Here is a 21,269-nt window from a genome sequence, read left to right as displayed (position 1 = left end):
AAAAATGTTCCTAGGAAAACCAATGGGAATTATGGTTGACTTGTTATGGTTTTTAAATTTAATATCATACTAAACTAGTTATCACACGAAACTTTCACATGATACATGTATGCTTTAGTAAAAGTGTTTGTAGAATTTGCCTAAAAAGAAGCTTTGATGTAGAGGATGTTTAGAGGAGATGTTTATCCTGGGTAACCCAGGGCAGATCCAGATTTTGTGGGAATCCAATCATATATAGTTCTGGGAAGTTTGACTTCCCACAAAAGGATACAATATTATAATAAAAAATGAGGTTCAGAATCTTTGGAAGCAATCTTGAAAATGAAGGGCTCTGAAGTTTAAGCTTCATTAGCTTCAGATTAATCAGTTTTTTTTAATCTGGCCACTAAATTAGGTCATTAAACAAACCTAAGTCAAACAAAAACTTATGAACTGCAAATACCTAACATAAGCCAGGCATTTTACATATTACATTTCATGCTCACAACAAACTTATCTACCATTCTTCTTTTTAAAGTAAAAACGGAGGCACAGAGAATTTAGTAACTTGCTCACAGGCAGCCCTGCTCATAGTGAAGCTGGGATCTAAACCAAGCTCTGACAAACAATCTAGTATTCTCCCAGTACAATATTCTGCCCTTAAGGTTTTCCAAAAGATAAAAGGTTAAAGTTACTTGGGAGAATACCCCTAGAAAATGGCTGGAAATGCTCAGTCAGTACTTGAAATTGACATGATTTAATTTATATTGGAGACATTCCCTGAAAAATACTGCCCTAAAACTGTGTTTAAAGGGCGTGAAGACACAAATATTTAACTCTTGGATTATTATCTTCCCTTCACTACAGAAGATCTTAGGGTCCAGAAGACAATGTGGTTCTAATAAAAAGAGGAAAATAGAGGCAGAATCAAAATCTAGAGGTGAGTCTAGAATTACAGCTTTCTAAGAAAGAGTCTGGCTATAGAAGGATCTAGTGACAGTATGGATCTTTCACAAATTATATCCTCTTGCTACATGTCCAATATTTTTTAACCTTGACGTTATGTCAGATTTTAAAGGTTGGAAAATAATGACAATGGCTCATCTATAACTTTTATAATCATACCCTTCATTTGCCAATTTGACCTCTATTATTTTTAAACAGCTCCTCCTTTTGTTAAACCCCCTGGAAGTAGGGACTGTGCCATTTCAACTTTTCCATTCTCAAAGAATCCAGCATTTGGTATAGATAGGAATTTCACAGAGGTTTATTGCCTTGATGTTGATGAATTATTTTTGATAGGTCATCATTTTCTAACACAATAGAAATTCCATAATGTAGATAGATTTTGATCCTACCCTACTTCAGAATAAAATTTTTGGTGTTTGTCTAAAGCTAGGACAAAAATTGATCTGATGTAGTTAAGTTTTTTGGTCAACAAGCTACCATTGGTGCTACTTAAAAGACCTCTTGATTTTGTGGTCTTAGGGCTATTGTGACCTCAAACTGTAACTAAAATCAGTCCAATGCAACAGGAGTTTCAAGAACAGCAGCCCCCAAAAGATGTCTTAACTGGATGGGAAAAGAAGGCACGTATTTTCAAGAAGGCCTCTTTATTATTAAAGTAGAAGTTTCCCTTCAAGATGACAAGTGGTGCAAATTCCTCAGGTTCTTACTTGTCCTCAAAACGGTGAGTGTTTGGAAAAAGCCAAAAGACAACTACCCAGGAGGGAAAGGAGAGTCTGATTAACCCAGGCTAAAGACAAATATTATTTGATGTCTCTTCCCACAGAAGTTCTAAAATAGATGACAACTACTTGAAGGAATTGAATGAGGACTTAAAGCTGAGGAAGCAGGAACTTTTAGATATGTTAAAACCTCTAGAAAATAAGAACAACCTCTTATTCCAGAAGTTAATGTCTAACTTGGAGGAAAAACAAAAAAGGTAAGGGGCTCCCTACTCAGGTTGGAGAATTTAATCTCCATAACATTAGCAATAAGTATTTACATTGCTTTGTTTTTGTTTTCAAATTTGGACAAACAGGTCTAGTAAAATGTAAAGAATATGTAATCATAAAGGGGTGAAGATGAATCCTTAATTTTTTGGTAAAATTTAAAAAAAATAAATCAACTCTCATCTCATGAGGCTACAGTTGTTACTCTTCCTCTATAAAATGCCTACTCAAGGAACAGGTAACAGACTTCAACAGCTTCAGTCTATCATGTTTAGACTCATAGCTTCCTTGTTCATGTTTATAAAATCATTTTAAGAAAAAAATATTCTGCTTTTTCTATTCAAGCAGTGGAGTAGTGATCTTTTCTGAGCCTAAGAGCCCTTCGGATTAGGATTCTGCCTCTGCAAACATATGAGGAAGCCATAATTTTTTGCTACAACATTCACTATTCCTAGGACCCACAAACTCTGTTTCCTTTCTGGCCTCAGAAAATCTCATGTCAGTTGATCTATCTTCATATACCCTTATCATAAGCCTCTTGTGGAACCTGGACTTTTGGAAAACAAATAACAGATAAAAGGGTGGGGTTGTGGCTCTGTGATAGAGTGCTCACCTAACATGTGTGAGGCACTGAGTTCGATCCTTAGCACCACAAAATAATATAAAAAAATAAACAAAATAAAGGTATTGTGTCCATCTACAACTAAAAAAAAAAAAAAAAATAGACAAAAAAAATTGTGGTCAAGCACCAGCTGCTTCTACCAGTTACTTACAACACCAGACTTCTCTCAGGGCAACAGAAACAAAGGCTTAGACCTGAGGAGGAAGAAAGGCAAAGAACAGAAATATAATCAATGCCTTCAAAAAACATCTTCTCTCACAGTGTGGAGACTTAATATTGATTCAGATTTTGTTAGGAATTTCTTAATGGCTTGCATTCTTTGGGGGGCCACCAAGGATATAGGGATTCCCAACAAAGTCAAATGTCTTTATTTGGAAAGTCAAGGAGTAGGAGGAGGTAGACAGAAAAGGGATAAGGAATAACTCTGGAATTTTATCCTGAAGACATCAGGTTTTTAAACCTCCTCCTTTACAGGGGAAGAACTGCTTCTTCCTCCCCGAAATATACACCAAAACATTTTTCTGAGGTGACAGAAAATAATCTTGCTGGCTATTGAAGACCAAAATTTTGAGCACTGAAGAGCACAGAACTCATTACTGAGCACACAGCTATGGCAAATGTAAATTAGGGATAGAATAGTCCCAGTTACAGAGACTTTCCATGTCCCAAAGGACTTCTGAAACCCATAAGATTCCAGCCCCCTTATTACTTCTGTGGTAGAGTACTTTCTGGCTGGTTGCAGAATACTAATATTATCTTTTAGGAGGGTCTGCATGTTTTATGATGTCTATTGTCCTTCTAGTTTGCAGATCATGAGGCAGATCATGGCAGGGAAAGGATGTGATGAATCCTCCGTCATGGACCTCATTAAAGAAGCAGAGGAGATGAAACAGAACCTGGTAAGAGGCTGGTGGGTACTCTGGGGAACAGCTTTCTAAACAGGGCTCAGTTCCACTGCTGTTGTCAGATGTGGAAGTAAACACACAGTGCTCATCTCCAGCATCTGATGCTTCAATACTCTGATCTCTTTGATCTAGAAAGTCCAAGGTGATTCAAAGAGAGTCAGATGGTTTATTGGGAAGGACAAAGACTAGCTAGCAAAATTCTATTTCTTTGACTTTTCAATAGCTTTTCATGTATGCATTAATGGATATAAGCGCATTAACCATTCATATATCTAAAGAACAGAATATACGTATTAAAGTAAAAGAAAAGAAATAATTTGCTCTGAGAGTCTTAGAAAAAATCTTTTAAAATTAAATCAACAATGTAAAAGGATTTTAAATATTAGAAATTAGTGGTCTAAGCCCCAGATAAATTGTCTTATGATGAGAACATCTTAAGTATTAGGAACTTATTTCTATTAATACCAGCTCATAATATCATAATTAAAGTTATTACTTGAAATAATAACATTTTTTAACCATTGTCATCATCACCATCATCAAACTTACCTCTCATATTTCAGGATTTGGGGCTAGGTTCATTTACTGCCTTCTCTGTGGTTTACTAAGTCCCTGACCCCTTTTCCACCATTAGCTTAGTAATTTCTTCAAACCTCAATTTAATGACTAGACAAACACATGTCTCTGTTTGTTTGGTTCCCCCCCTCCAACAGGAAAGGAAAAACAAGATGCTTCGGAAGGAAATGGAGTTGCTATGGAACAAGGTGTGCCTCTAAGGATCTTTTGAAAGTATTGTCCTACAGTTCATAATGCAAAGAATCCCCAATTCCCCTGGCCCCATTTTCATTTTTGTATGCTCTGCTTCCACCCTTGCATTATTTCAACACCCCCTCTGTTGTTTGTTTGGTTTTTTTTTTTTTTTTTTTTTTTTGGTATAGCAGCTAAAGCGATCTTTTCAAAACAGTCAAAGCATATCACTCTTCTTATGAAAATCCTTTATAGCCTGCTTATTGTGGCATAATCTAGCTCATGTCTACCTCTCTGGTCTCCTTTCATAGAAGTCTTCCCCATACTTTCTATGCAATCACCCTACAGGTGACTTGTGGTTTCTCCTTGTGACAGTCTTTTCCTATCTCTGGCCTTTGTTCATGCTTTACCCCCTGTCTGTAATGCTATTATGATTGGCTTATCCTCATTCTTCAGATCTCAATTTAAATATTACCTCTTTAGAAAAGCCTTCCATGTTTATTTCATCTAAAGAAGAGCACCCTCCTGTTCATGTCTTCAGTAGCCCTTTTCATAATATTAACTTATTACTTTTCATTGTATTATTATTATTATTATTATTCCTTTCTTGTCCCTTTGCCCCATTCTGGGATAAAACCTCCTTCAGTATCTTGATTGCTTTTTCCAAATCCCTAACACATATCACAATGCTTGGAACAATAGTAGAGAATCAATAAATATAAGTTGAATTAATGAACAAAGGAATACCTAATTCTAATGCCCATGTGATTTTGCAATAATCATGCATTATTTAAGATAATAATATTAGGACCTTTTCCTGGAAAACCAGGAGGGGAAATACATTTGTGAACTAGCCCTTGGAACCAGAGTGTTATTTCACAGATTAGCACTGTAACTGGAAGAGTGGATAGTCTTGTGACATAAACAGGTGTGTGGTGTGAGCTGACTGCTTTTTTTCATCTCGTCTTTCCACAAATAATCAGGATAACTCTAAGCCCTGAATCTTGAAGTAAGATCTGCTCCTACTTCTCAGCAGCAGTTACAAATCACTTCTATAAATTATGAGAAGTTCTAGTTTCTAAGTTCTTGAGTCTTTGTGATAGATAATGTGCCAGCACAATTATTCCATGGAAATCCAGTTTCTCTTGAGCTACCAAAGTACTTTTTATAGCGTGTGTCTATATACCTTAGTTTGTGATCAACTTTCTCTTTCTATAGATTGGGAGAAATGGAGACAAGCAGCATGCCTAGTGGCTAAGAACACAGGCTTGAACATAAATATGTTTCAAATAGCAGCTTTGAACTTTCCTAGCTGTGTGACCCTAAATAAATTATTTAACCTCTCCAAGTCTCAATTTTCTCATCATGAAAATGAAAATAAAATCAGTACCTGTGTGGATTAAGTAAGAATGATTGTAATGTACTAGTGACAGTAATGTAGTAAGTAGGTTCTAGTAGCTGTTGGCACATAATAAGGGTTGAATTTAGTATCTTTTTAATTATAAGGTATACTCAGGCTGGGTGTGGTGGCACATGCCTGTGATTCCAGCATCTCCGGAGGCTGAGGCAGGAGGACTGCAAGTTCTAGGCCAGCCTTAGCAATTTAGTAAGACCCTGTCTCAAAATAAAAAATAAAAAGAGCTGGAGATGTGGCTCAGTGGAAAAGTGCTCCTGGGTTCAATCCCCAGTACCAAAACTGTGTGCGTGTATGTGTGTGGGTGTGTATATGTGTGTAGAATTTATGATATAAATGATATTATATAAAATATATTATATGAAATATATAAATTTATATTACATATATACATATATGATACATACACACATATGTAAAAATTTATATATAATATATACATGTATAAATATATATGTATATATACATATATATACACATATATATAAAATTATATATATATATATATTACACTCAGGGACCAAAGGGAAAGACTCATTACCTTATGAATCACCTCTGGTAGGTAGTGCAGGTTCCAAGTTGGGCCCTGAGAAATTGCGGACTGGCAGGAACCAAAAGCCTTGATTCATATTGGTTTTCCACTTCCCTCATTAATTCCTACTAATTTGAAGCTCTGCCACAATGTCTCTCCACAGACATTAGAGACAGAAGAACTCCGTGATCAACAAAAGACACCACAGATAAAAACCAGGGCAGACTTACATGATGGAAAGGCAAGTGGATGGCATGTACTTAGAATTATAAGATTGTTGGTGCCACATAGCTGGAAATAACCTGTTACTAATCAGGTCTGGTTTGGGTAGGCAGATAGGTAGGATCTGGGCTTTTAGGGTATAGTAGATCTTATGGACTACAAGATATTGCACTTTTTCCTGGGAACTCCTATTTCTTTAGTTCTCTTCTTTCATCCCAGGCTCCCAAATTCCCCTCATCACCTAGGAAGATCAAGAGTGAAATGGAGGGGCTGGGATGTGGCTCAAGCGGTAACGCGCTCGCCTGCCATGCACGGGGCACTGGGTTTGATCCTCAGCACCATATAAAAATAAAATAAAGATGTTGTGTCCACTGAAAACTGAAAAATAAATATTAAAAAATTCTCTCTCTTCTCTCTCTCTCTCTTAAAAAAAGAGTGAACTGGAGACATCATTTGCAGAGAAAGTAAAGGAGATAAGGAAGGTAGTACAATCCTTGTGAATGGTAGTAGTTTTTGGAGCTGATAAATTAGGTATCTTTAATGTAGCAGTTATCTGCCTAAGCTATGGTGTACTCCTGAACCAATGCAAATTTTTATAAACAATCCACTTCTTGTGGATATTATATTTGAGTTGGAGTGACATGACAAATTTCTGGGAAATCATATCATCCAGGACAAAGTGAGAAAAGCTATACCAACAATGACAACTCCAGAATAGCTATTTGATGTCTGAACACTTATTAGTTTGTCTTAGAGAATGCATTTAGAGTATTATATTTATATATCATCATCCCGTATCTGACTCGTTCACAAAAAATGGCCTATTCATTTATCTTTTAGATTTTACAGAGTGGATTATACAGGGAAGGCCAAGTAAGAGGACTATGTAGTTGAAACCAAATGAATAGTGAATCTATGACACCATAATTTTGCTATAAGGTTGTTACAGCATATTGAGGAAACTGATTTTTGATCTCAATTTACTTTGTCACCCAGAGGCTCTTTCTTCCACCAGGAAAAGCAACAGAGGAAAATGGAATGGGTCAAGTATCAGGAACAAGCCAACATTCTTCAGGTACCAAGGTCTTCAATGTCTGGACATGGGATGCAATTTCATTTATACAATATAAGGGGTTTACAGCTTTATATTATTAAAGACCCATTCCTTCATCCTGGGTTACCAATTGTCCTGCTAAAGGAATGTATCCTGGAAAGATGGCTGAAGTAACCTATCTCTGTCTTCTCCTTGAATAACTTGTAATAAATAGTATTTCATCGTAAATTCTTGATTTTGCTCTATTTAAAATGGGGGGGGGAGGAGTACAAGTACTATCTGCCCAACTTTAAAAGACTGAGCATGAGGATATTATTTTTTAATTTCTGGGTGAAGAATATTCAGATAACCTTAGATTTAGAGAAATCAATATTGTATGAGTAGTTTTGAAAAAATGTCCTCTTTCAGAATGACTTCCATGGTAAAGTGATTGAGCTGAGAATTGAAGCCTTGAAGAACTACCAAAAGGCCAATGAATTGAAATTATCACTGTACTTACAACAGAATTTTGCACCAAAGCAAACATTTTTAAATCTTCCAGGGTTCCAAGGTAGGTAAAGTATCATATAGTTACACGTTTGGAGGATTTTTGTTGTTGTTGTTGACATCGAGATCCCATTACTTATAAAATGAAAAACATTGTTTACATGGTAAGTTAAATATTAGTGGTATAATAATAAATTATTTCAATATCATCATTATTAGTATTATTCAGAAGCTCTTGTACCAAGGTAAATATTCTCTCTGGAGGAAACTGTTTTCTTTGTACAGATTAAGTAATATGTCATGTTCTTAATATATGCTGATAACATAGCATGCAATAAAATATTAGTTTTCTATCTTTTCCCCTTACCTAGAAATCAGAATGGTTTGATTTCATAAATGTAAAGGAAATAGACTCTCTTATTTCAGAGCAGAAGGCCAAGGAGATAGACATCTGACAACTGTTGTTGAGTTTCAATTATCCAGAAGTTCCTCTGGGAGTTTCAATGATTTTTCTCTAAGGAATTTATGGCATTGTTACAGGAAATCATATAGTTTTCCATAAAAAATAGAATAAAAGAAAGAGGTCCAGGGAAAGAATTCATACATTTTCAAGTATATATGAACTTAAAACTGCAGTCTTAAAAAGGACACACAATGGGAAATCATAACCAAGGAATGACAATTTTCTATCTGTGTAAGTATGTAGGTCTCTAATTTCTTCTCAGTTTTATTCCATAAAAGGCTCAAAAGGCTTATAAAAGTCACACACAACACATAAATTAGATTAGATGAATAAATCAAAGGCAGAGAAAATTAGTTGAAACTAGGTAAATAAATGAAAATCATGATGGAAGTACTATGTAGTTGGTAGTGGTAGGCTATAAATTTGATTCCAAATTCCCTAGCAAAACAAAACAAAAAATGAACTTGTAGCTTCCACAAAATAACAGCAAACCAATTGCTCAGGAGAAGCATAGCTTTTCCTGATACTCAGACCTGTGAGAAATCTTATCATTGTAATGAAGACAGGACCCTATATATCTAATAATATCAATATCCTCAATGATATTTTTAAATGATTTAAAAAATCTAAAATTCCTAGGTTGTTTATCATCTGTTCCTCAGCATAATATAATAAAAAAATTATTAATCTGAAATTTTTAAAAAGGATAGATCAACTTAAGATGATTTGGTACAGGCACGTAGCATTCTATCTTGATACATTGGTCAAAATTTAGAAAATCTAGAAAACTGAATAGATGGACTACCTATACTCCAGGTAATGTTCCACAAATATTTTTCTTTCAACTTATGTCTTAAGAAGAACTTGACAGCTGAAAGCTGGAAAGAAAGAACCTGGAATGTAACCAGAAGCAATATATAGTTATTAAGATACAAAAAAAAAAAAAAAAAGAGGAGAGTTATGAGGAAGACAGACAGCCCCCTGTATACCTCATTGAAAATTAGTCAAAGGTCATCTCGAGTGATTCACAGAGCCAAGGATTCAAATGTCTTTCCAGATTCAAGTCAAGCCCAGATTAGTTAAGTAGTGAAGAATTCCATTCAACTTAATTGTCTCAGAGGGGTTTTATTTCCCCCTTGCCCACAGAACATAGAATCAATTTGAACTAGAATTGCCTACAGATCAACATATTTCCTCTTTCTTCTCCTATACTCCTGGAAAATTAAGAGATGGGTACTATACTGCTAGGTTACTACAAACTAATGTAGCCCCAGCCTGAATGACCCACTGGTCCTGTGTTTTACTGATTCTACATTCACCGAGCACTGATTACATTCCTGTTTTATTTTCTAATACACATAAAATCTTTGGGTTTATTAGAGCCCTAGTGGATCTGAAATCTAACAGAGTTCTCGATTTTAGTTATGTTGATTTATAATTATAGCCTCTAGTGTTTGATTATTAAAAAGAAATATTAGGCTGAGCGTGATGGCATAAGCCTCCTTGGGAGGCTGAGGCAGGAGGATCATAAGTTCAAAGCTGGCCCCAGCAACTTAGCAAGACCCTGTCTCAAAATTTTGAAAAAAGGGGAAGGTATGTGCTGGGGATGTGACTCAGAGGCTAAGTGCCCCTGGATTCATTCCTGATTCAAAAAAAAAATTATTTTTCATCATGGAAGAATTGTTAAAGTAACCTTATTAAGACTTTAATATAAACAGTGCTATAATAGGGAAGTAGTTAGTGATGGTGTTTTCCACGATTTTTGCTATTTACACTGATTTATTTTTTTTTCATGAATGCATTCCTTGAAACTTAAATGTATATTACTATTTTAAATGAAAAACTAATATAGTTTTCCATAATAGAAGGTACACTTAAGGAAAAAAAAAATTGGGGGAGTGGGTGGGTCCTGGGAGTGGATTTAACCTGGGCATTTAACCAAGCTACATCCCTAGCACTTTTTATTTTTTATTATGGGACAAGGTCTCACTAAGTTACCTTGCTAAGTTGCTGACACTGGCCTTAAAGTAGTGATCCTTCTGCCTCAGTCTCCTGCTAGGATTATAGGTGGGTACCACTGCAGCCAGCCCCAAATGTTAATGTTATAGCAAGATGTTCAAAGCTGAGATCTACTTTATCCTTATTAGAAAGTAAAATTAGCATGACATAGAGAATTTTAAAGTAAATCATCACCAACTTGGAACTTTCTTCTTCATGCCATCAAGTTAAAAGCAATGTAAAGGGAACAATTTTCTCACTGTGATTTTTAGTATTTAATGCCGTGTTCCAACACCTCCTAAATTTATCCAAATTGCTACCTCAAATCATCTCACCATCAGATTTTGAGAAGTTGTAATTTAATGGAAAAAGCACTGATTTAGAGTCACATACATGAGTTGTAGGCCTTACTCAAATCTACTAGCTACAAGACCTGGGCAAGTCATTTAGCTTTCATTTTTTTTTTCTTTTTTCCTTTCCTAAAACAATCATGACATTTTATAGACCAGGTTGAAAAATCCTCACTTTTGTGTAACCCTTACAAATTACTCTATGGAATAGGAATTCTAGAACAAAAACAAACTTAGAGAAAAGTTTAGTTCCTGGACTATGCGTTAAAATGTGTGATTTTTCATTCCTCTTCCATCCCTAAAACACTGATTTGAATCCAAACTTAACAACTGTTTATTGTACCATCCTTCCAATGAGGAATCATATTCCCTAAGGTTAATTTTTCTGTGGTAAAGAAAACATGGTTACAAAATGGAATGAGGTATTTGTAATTTAAAATTATTCCCAGTAGGTGGCACCAACCACATCTAGGCTTCAAGTCACCACAAATAGTGGTTATTCAGGAAACAGGAAAAGTTGTGGAAGGCCCTGGCTTTCTATTACTCTTAGGACAAAATGTGTCTCATATATAGATATATAGATATGAGACACATTATATATATATATATATATTATATATATTCCTTTTTTTCATTTTATATATAATGAAAAAAAGGAAAACAAACTATTGATGTTTTGTGTCATGCTCTGTGGCACCAAGATGAATAATCGCAGCCTTGATTAAACTATATTAAACTCAGTATTCTGTTGTGCGACGCTTACTTATCATTATTCTCTCTGATCTTCAGTTCTCTCCATTCAAAAAAAAAAAGTCTATTTACTTCTTCCACAATTCTTGTCTAATTTGTTTATCTCCACCACACCACAGTAAATCAGGCAATTAGGATACTGAAGTAAAACATGGGATGGGCAATTGTACAAGGACTATTTAAAGTTTAAGTACTTGATAGTGCTCTTGGATGATGTCCCATTCCCTATGCTTTCAAATGAGCTGAATTTCATAAACCTGTATTAGAGACAGGTTGGAGTGCAATTTTGGTCATACCTCCCAGAGAAATCAGGGTACAGGCCCTTCTGTTCTAGGCATTTCTGAATAGAAAAAGGTTTTACACCACTGCTCTTGGCCAATAGTCCCTCCTCCCTCTGTCTGATGAGCTGGTTGGCTGAGTTATAGTGGAGTGATCTATTTGGTTGGCAAATATTATTGACTTGTGTACACTTCAAGCAATCTCTACTAAGGAATTTCCTTGAGGCCCGGGATGTAGCATTACCATTGGCTATCTTATTGTTAGTATGCTATCATCATCTAGTTTTCTAAAAGAGAAAAATATTTTTCTGTTACTCATATCTAGGGTGAAGGCTTTCCTTTTGACTTTTCCAGAGACAGCTCACTTTTGAAGGAATTTGCTTCCCCAGCCAATAAAAAAAATTATAATTTGACACAGGGTGCACGACAGACCCTTCCTGGCCTTTGTGGTGTCAAGAAAGCAGTTGTGTCCTTTGGAAGTCACCTCTAAAGTTCATACATTAAGCAATCTCTAAATTCAGCTAAATTTCTCATCACACTGATGGTGTTTAAGGAAGAGATTTATCTTCAATAATAATATAACTTGTGATAATATATTTGATTTTGACATTCTGGCTTTTCTCTCACCTGCCCCCAACTCTTAGCATTTTCTTTGGATCTTTGAGACAGAAGGTTCTCCTTCAAGGAGAACCTGAAGGTTGGATGTGGATATTCTCCTACACTTATAATTCAGATGAAAGACTGTTGAGATGGGAAATGAACACCCTTGAGCCCTTATTTACTCTATAACCTTCTGTTCCAAAAGCAAGTCATTCCTTCTGCCTTTAACCTTTGGTTTGCTTTAGTGTTACTCTATCTGATGGCTGAAATACACTTCGACAGGTGCTGCTGAAGGGAAAATAGTAGTGTTGAGCTAAATTGCTGAAAGGCTGGGATGGAAAACTATCGCTAGCTCAAATCTCGATCCTTGATAAATAGTATTGCTCTCAAGTATAGTTTTTTAAAGCTTTGAGGCTACCTTAATCTTTTGAATGTCAGAGTTAGGTTTATAATATTAGTAGGTTATGCAGCTAATTTCCAAGCTAAGGTCATTCTTTTGCTTCCTACAAAACCTCACAGAAGTCCAAGGGGAGAATAAAAATCCTTTTTTTTCCCCTAAATATAAATTTTGAAAATCAAAACCATTAAACTGTACCTTTATTAATGTATGGTTATCATAATAGATGAAAATAGATTCACCTTATTTGCATCACACCCTCAGGGGAGCAGCAGGATGTCTAGGACAAAGTGACCATCATACTTGGTAAATGAAAAGAGGATACCCAGTTAAATTTGAATTTTAGATAAATAATAATTTGTAGTATCGGTATGTCCCAAATATTGCATGGGGCTTTTTTATACTAAACATTTTTGGTGTTTATTGAAATACAAATTAAACTGGGTGTCTTATATTTTAGTCTGGCAACTCTAATCCAGGGCAAGTTCACCTTGGTGCCTATATACAGCCCCTGATAATTCTCCTCTTTCCCCCTTTTATTGCTTCCCTTCCCCTCAGCCTATGCCTGTCATTCTCCTTGCCTCCTCTTTCTCTTCCCCCACCCTACTTTTATCTTTTGTTCATTCTCTACTATTCACAGTTGACCATTTTTTGTGGAATCTCTGCCTGGGTTATCCAAGTACATGTACATATGTAAATGTTTTATCTTTCCACTTCATGTAAATATTGTATTAGAGTACATTTTGCAGACTTACAAAGATGCTTAACTTGCAAGTCATTCTCAAATGATCCCTCTGTCTGTTGCTGCCCACTGTGGGCAGAAAACAAGAGGTCTACTGCTCCAAAGCTAAAATATTGTTTGGTGAAATTATTATATGAAATAATAATTATAAAATTCATAACAATACTAATATCTATTAGTCCTATAGTAATAAAATTATATGATATTGTGATGAATGTTAATAGCCTTACAACTCAAAATCTAGGTTCTAAGGGCACTGCAACTATGGGAAGAGCAACTACTGGCAGAAATGAACTCAATGTGGTGAGAATTATTTTCTTTTTAAAATTCCCTACTTAAGACACTGGAGTGATAGAAGGGGTAAATATTTGTAATGCATTTGTTTATTTGTTTGTTGGTTTATTTTTGTAGTGTTGGGAACTGAACCCAGGACCTCATGCATGCTAGCTAGACAAGTGCTCTCTACTACTGAGCAACATTCCCAGCCTTTTTAATGCATTTGTTAACATACATTCTAATTTATTATTTTTTTAAGGAGATTCACAAAATGAGTACCAGGGTCCTCAATGTTTTAGCTGTCTTTCTCTCTTTTTTTCTCCTATTTTAGAGAATTCTGGGATCAAAGACCTACAATGCACAACAAGGAGCCAAAGGAAATCAGTCTGATGATGCAGGAGGGAGGCTCTTATTTCTGAGGTCGCTACCAAAGGAAGCTCTGAAGGATTAAAAGGCTTTCACTCCATTTGCTTTGGACAGATTTAAAGACTAGGCACAACCATTTGTGTTAATTAAAATCTCTCAAACCTTTGTTTTAGTGCTGTTTTCCCTTTCCCGTCCCACCAATCTAGGTAGAATTGTTAGATGCTTAGTTTAAGCATGTCAGGAATTCAGTCATTTAGGGATTGTAAACAGTCTCTGATTATTTTTATCATTCTTGGATTTGAAATTTCTAGGTTTAAACCACATTGTATGTAGTTCAAATTCACAAAAAGGAGTTGTCTGTTTCTGAGGTATTTACTTCTGGGTAGATCCACTAATGGCAAGTGAGTAATAGGTACAAAATAAAGAAACTTACATTCCTTAGACTGATTTTACTCTTTCACCAGCCACATCCAGTTGCCTTGTTGATTCTGCCTGCTTGCTATGTGCTAAGTATCTTCCTCCTTCCAAGTACCATTGTTTCAGTTCAGGCCCTCTTTCCTTCCTGGATTACTATATCCTCTTAACTGGTTTCCCTGCTTCCTATTCCTCTAGTCCATCTCTCACAGTACCTTTGAAGCTATCTTTTCTGACTAAAAGAAAAATGAGATCATGTTACCTTCCTTATTGGATTCTTGTGGATTCCTTCACAGACCATAAATGCTCTGTCTCCTGCCTACCTCTCCAGACTTATCATTCACTGTCCCCCTTCCTTCATACATCCTATATTGAGTTCTACAGAACTATTCGTTTCTTTGATATACTACAAGTTTTATTATCTTCATGCACAAAGCTTAAAGATTCTTCTCTTCTTGTTTTATTGATCATTGCCTATTTTTCTTAAGGGCTGAGTTTAGTGCCCTTCTATCCTAGTCATTCTCAATCCTAGCTGTGGATTATTATTCCCTTGAGAGCTCTGAAAAAGAGCATTTCACTGGGTATACCTCCCCAGTTCATTTAAATCATTACAAAAACATCTGTCTTTTAGAAAACCTTCCCAGGAAATTCTAGGGTGAGCCATATTTGAGAATCATTGCTCCAAGCTTTCATATTTCTATTATAGCACTTACTTGCAATTATTAATTTACTATATTGCAATTATTGATTTACCCAGATATCTCTCTCACCAAATGGTGGGCTCTTTGAGGCACAGGATTATGTCTTGTTCATCTTTTCCTTTTAATCAACCAATACAGTGCCTGGGATTTAACAGGAACTCAGTAAATGATATTGTATAAAAATATAGAAAGTTAATTGCCATCTCCCCATTATTGTATCTTTTGTTTGTTTTTGGCACTTGGGATTGAACCAGGGGTACTCTATCACTAAGCTACATTCCCAGTTCTTTTAATTTTGAGAAAGGGTCTTTCTAAGTTGCCAAGGCTGACCTCAAACTTGCCATCCTCCTATTTCAGCATCCTAAATTGCTGAGATTATAGGCATGGGCCACTGTGCCCTGCTTGATGCCCTGTCCTGTGTAAAATGCCTAAGTTACATTATAGCTCCTAAGATCTTCAGCTCTTAAAGTTGTCATTAATTTCCTATCTCATTTCAATATGGAAAAGTTAATTTGTCAAAAAATGCTTCATAATAAGAGAATCATCAGAATCTCTTATACTTTTCTGGTAACAAGTAAAGGCAATTAACCAATGCAAAATCTTTTTTCTACCAACATCAATTTAAATCCTTATTAAATGTGTACTTTGAAGGTAAATTCTAAAGGTAAGTGTACTTAACGAGTGGAAAACATTTCTATCACAGAATTTTTGGCATTAGAAGGAACTTTACATAAGCAACTTCCTTCACTTTACAAAAGAAAAAACTTGAGTTCATATACATTGAAAGGGTGTCCAAAGCCTCACAGTTATTTGAGCCAGAATAAGTCACCACAGCCAGTTCATATTTCAGTCTAACACATTATCATCCCATTCCTAACTACAAAAATAAGTCTCCAAAGCCATGACATCATTAGTTTTATGTTTTGCTAGCCCAGTTAGCTAGCTGAATATGTAATCCCCATTCTGTTTCAAGAAAGCTACCTCTGCATATTTAGTTCCTGAAAGACTTGGAAGTCCTGAGATTTTCCAAATCAATTGAATTAGGCAGAGCAAGGAGGACAAAAGACAGGAACATAAAATCTGTACTACTGACTACCTTGACATAATTGTTTAACCTAAGGGTCTTAGATTCTTCATTTTAAGATTGGATTAAAAGAGCACCATTTGAATGTTTTTTAAAATGTTAATTTTTATCACTACAAAGGGTTTAGATTACTATATGATATCTGCTCCCAACTTTTTTGGTTGTTAACTAAGCTAGTTTACTTGCTGTTAGAGGCTTATAATTTCTTTAAAAATGAATCCTGTTATTCTCAAAGTATTTCAATTGTAAATTCATCATCACTCAGGCTTACCATCTTTCCTTCAAATGTTCCAAACCTTTCAATTTCTTCAAACATGAAACTGAAATATTGTAGCCTTTTATCATTTTTAGAACTTTGAGAAAATAGTTCTTATTTATTTTTGTTTTTTATTTATATATGATAGCGGAATGCATTACAATTCTTATTATACATATAGAGCACAATTTTTCGTATCTCTTGTGAATATACTCAATCATTTGTTTTTCAGATTCCAAATTGAATTCAGATTTTTGCCTATCATGATGCAAAGTTATCAGATTGGCTTTCTAGTCATTGGCTGACTAGTCAACAAGTTTATTGAGTCATGGATATGGATCTCAGCTTTACAGATACAAATTTATTGAGTACACTTGTCCAAAAGATCAGAGACTCATTCGAGCTACTCAGACTAAGAGATAAACCAAATATTAACTTAAATTACAGAGAGGACTTTAATTCCAACTTGATTAAAATATGTCTATATTATATTCTCATCTCTAAATCAACTAAGATGTACTGAGTTAGTAAGCAGAAATACTTGGGGTTGAGACATTATTACAGTTTATTTACACTCATTACATTTCTCTTAGGATAAAACCACTAATTATTATACCTGGGAGATACTTTTTAATTTCCAGTCCAGTTGAGGAAAAACCCTGTCCTATTGGCAATATATTTATAAACCATTACTTTGGGTGATACTATCTTTGTGGTATATTTATATTATCTTGACTTTTTACCTATTCAGAGGCTTTTGGGCTACTTGCTAACATTTTATCTACAAATGCTGCCTTTTTGCAATGTTAAAGGGATTTTGTCACACTTTTTGAAATAAGTTCAACAACAGCTTGATATTTTCATCTTTCATCTGGAATTGCAATCATCAAAGAGGGAAAGTGACAGTGTACAACATTTTGGCCTTAAACTTGTAGATCCAGACATAAAATTTAGTTTTAGTTGTATGACCATGGCCATCACAGTGTCTCATTTTATAGGTAGAGACTTCTGCAATCTGTTGCTTGTTCAGATAAATTTCTAACAGCCTGCCTGTTACTTTGGAAGGAGTCTGAGTTGCTTCCAATTCAAAGTCCCCATTGCTTCATATTTTGCATTTAGTCACCAAACATTAGGAAATGGGAAGAGAACAAAGTTCCATGTTAGAAAGGGAGATTGAGACCAATCAGTCCTATAGCAGGAGATATTCAGGCAGACAAATATAATTATTAATTGGTAAAAATGATAATTTTCATGAAAATTAAAAATCCATTTTCTCTGCTTCTTTCACAAATTCACGTATGCTGCCTAACATACAAAACTTTTATATAAGGCCCATTTAAAGCAGAAAACATAATATAAACATTCTTATACACCATTTTCTAAGTATTAGTTGATCTGGTAGAAAATAAGCTTGTTTAGTTTAACAAAATTATTTTCTTTCTGTAAATTTATTTTACAGAAAGAAAATACTTTTCTGGGAAGCTGGATTTTAAGTTTTGGTCACACTGAAACCAATTAATTTAAGCATGAATGTTCTGATTTTTTAAAAGGTTCCCTTAAATTCAACCCATGTTCATTTTTATAATTGGGACTATGTCTTCTTGACTTATATATACTGAATCCTAAAAATTGAATGTAGACAGGGAGCCCTTTTAAGAAATCAAATACCAATACCAATTGAATATCAGCAAAATGGCTGACTAGAGGTTCCTAATACCTGTACTCTCATATATGTGTGTGTGTGTGTGTGTGTGTGTGTGTGTGTGTGTGTATATATATATATATATATATATATATTTTTTTTTTTTTTTAAAGACCAAAATACTGAATCAACAACACTTGGCTGGTGTATCTCAGGGAGAGCACTGGAGTACAGCAGGAAAATAGTAGAGACCTAGTAGAGAGGCTAAAGATGACCTCACAGAAAATAGAACAAAACACCCTGTCTTTGCCATACTGTATTCTCAGTTAGGGTTAGGATAAAGAACATACTCCCCCTCAGGTGATACTAAGGTAAGAAGGAAGTCCATAGCGGCCCCCATTAACATCATGGACACCTATAGACTTTGCTGCTAGAAAATCTTGCCCCCACCAACCTCATTCCCTGAGCCCAGTTTAGAGAGAATCTCACATATTCATATTATCCTAGAGAAAGAGCTCACATTGTGCAAGCCCCCAAATTCCCAACCCAAGCTGTAGCCATACAGTACCATCTTAACACTGAATCACTGATACCATTTTAACACTGAATCACTGAATCTACAGTAGAGAATGTCCTACTCTAGGTACCAGTAGCCACTGGCTACTCTTCCATTACACTGTGCTTACACATGATAATGCTGAACTAATGTAGGTACTTAGGTTCTGGAAACAAACTGCCTAATGTACATTCCACTTTCCACATTCCAGTGACTACAGTGATCCAGAGTGACTTAGTCCTGGAGTTAATCCACAAAGTACCTTGTCCCCAAGGAACAGGCAGTTCTGCCTAGCACAGGAGATGAGACCAGACTGGTCATATACAAAGTGGGCAGATCTACCAGCTAAATGTGTTATTCCAGTGGAGCCCCACCCAAAACTGGCAGATCAGTCTCATAAACTCCTATGGTTTAGGCCAACAACACATTTGCAAGCATAGCTGCTTTTGACTGAAACTTGTTGGGGTCTGATCTCCTGAAGACATGGAGAGTGTACCCTGAAGAATCCAAACATGGAGTTCCTGTTTATTAGCTGAAGCTAAGGAGGCTGGAATACTGAATGTGGCAGGACAGTAATAACTCCTTGCGGTAGGCTACTTCTTATGGGGCAAAATGACCCTGATTAAGGAGAAATATAAGGCCCCAACCGTATTACTTGCTATGTACTTTAGGTGTAGGTTTCCTGGCATTTTATGAGAACATATTCTGTTTTGTCACTGGGGAAAATATTTTCTTAGTACAAACAAGTTTGTTGTTTTCAATATGTTATGTGACAGTTAAGATTTAAACTCACACTACCCTATAAAAGAGGTGCTGTGTGACAACAAAGCAGTCTGCAGTTTTGCAGGCTCCCCTGCTCCTTCTAAAAAAAAAAATTGTCAATTTTAAGACTCAGAGTCTTCATGCATAATTGCAGGACACAATGTTCAGCAGTAGTTCATTTGTGGCAAAAACTGAAAAAAAATGTATAAAAAAGCCCAGAGATTATAGTACTGTAACTATTTGACACCAAAATCAATTCATCCTACCCAACTGATACCTTAAGACACATCTACAGGGCTGGGGATGTGGCTCAAGCAGTAGTGCGCTTGCTTGGCATGTGTGCGACCCAGGTTCGATCCTCAGCACCACATACAAACAAAAGATGTTGTGTCCGCTGAAAACTAAAAAATAAATATTAAAAAAAAAACTCTCTCTCTTTAAAAAAAAAGACACATCTACAGATAAAAGCCTTTCTTTATGAAAGCTACTCTATAAAATTGGAACGATCATTACATAACATAAAATAGATGATCATTACACCATATGTATAGTAATCAATGTAGGGATACAAGAGAGATGAAAAAGCAAGAAAACATGAAACCATCAACAAAACACAATAATTCTCCAGTAAGTGATCCTGAAGAAATGGAAATTTATGAACTTCCTTAAAAGGAAATCAAAATAATCATCACAAGGAAACTCAGAAAGATATGAGTATACAAAAAGACAATTCAATGAAATCAGAAAAACAATTTGTGATGTGAATCAGAAATCCAATAAATGATACCACAAAAAAGAACAAAATAGAAATCTATGAACTGAAAAACTCAATGAATGAAACAAAAAAACAGAATCAAGAGTCTGCATAGCAGACTATATCAAATGGAAAAAAGAATTTTGGAACTTTAAGACAGGTCTTTTGAAATAATCCAGTCAGAAGAAAAAAGAGAAAAATGAAAAGGAGTGAAAAGGACTTATGAGACACAATTAAGCAAAAAAAAAAAAAATCACATTATAGAAATCCCAAAGAAAGAAAACATTATTTAATGAAATAATAGAAGAAAATTCTCAACTCCTAGGGAAGATATGGACATACTTATCCATGAAGCTCAAAGAATCCCATATAGAATTGACCCAAAGGTCCACTCTGAGGCGCATTATAATCAAACTGTCAAAAGTCAAACACAGAGTTCCAAAAGCAGCAAGAGAAAAGCATCAATTTATATATGTATGTATACATACACACACTTTGAAGGTATAATCCTATCACCTGTTAGCCTGAAAAGTTTCTGCTGAAAAAATCATATATATATATATATATATATATATATATATATATATATATATATATATAACATACATGAATGTCTATGAGACTCAGATTTTTCAGCAGAAACTTTTCAGGCTAACAGGTGATAGGATTATACCTTCAAAGTGCTGGCAGAAACAAATACCAGCCAAGAATACTATACCCAGTAAAGCTATCCTTCTGAAATAAATAAAATATAAAATCTTTCCTAACAAGTAGAATCTGGGTAAGTTCATTACCATTAAACTACACTTACAAGAAATTCTAGAGGAGGTGCTTCAACCAGAAACAAAAGTATGATAGTTATTTTTTTAAATACTTTTTTTAGTTGTAGTTGGATAATACCTTTATTATTTGTTTTTATTTTTATGTGGTGCTGAGGATCGAATCCAGTGCCTTCCACGAGCTA

At 35.2% G+C, this 21,269-nt stretch overlaps 1 protein-coding gene across 1 annotated transcript; it reads left to right on the top strand.

Moving 5' to 3' along the window:
• Positions 1–1,622: 1,622 nt before the first annotated feature.
• On the top strand, positions 1,623–14,221 carry Ccdc196 (coiled-coil domain containing 196). The gene is made up of 11 exons (XM_076848319.2): positions 1,623–1,669; positions 1,772–1,924; positions 3,359–3,455; positions 4,175–4,225; positions 6,318–6,395; positions 6,596–6,645; positions 6,813–6,858; positions 7,392–7,451; positions 7,839–7,980; positions 13,739–13,797; positions 14,102–14,221. Exons 1-11 carry the CDS (start codon positions 1,623–1,625, stop codon positions 14,219–14,221), a joined length of 903 nt encoding a protein of 300 aa, XP_076704434.1.
• The last annotated feature ends 7,048 nt before the right edge of the window (positions 14,222–21,269 follow it).

This window comes from Callospermophilus lateralis, chromosome 3 (assembly GCF_048772815.1).
Source record: "Callospermophilus lateralis isolate mCalLat2 chromosome 3, mCalLat2.hap1, whole genome shotgun sequence".
Taxonomy (NCBI): domain Eukaryota; kingdom Metazoa; phylum Chordata; class Mammalia; order Rodentia; family Sciuridae; genus Callospermophilus; species Callospermophilus lateralis.
Note: the sequence above shows the minus strand (reverse complement) of the source record. Positions and strands in the feature narration are given on the sequence as shown.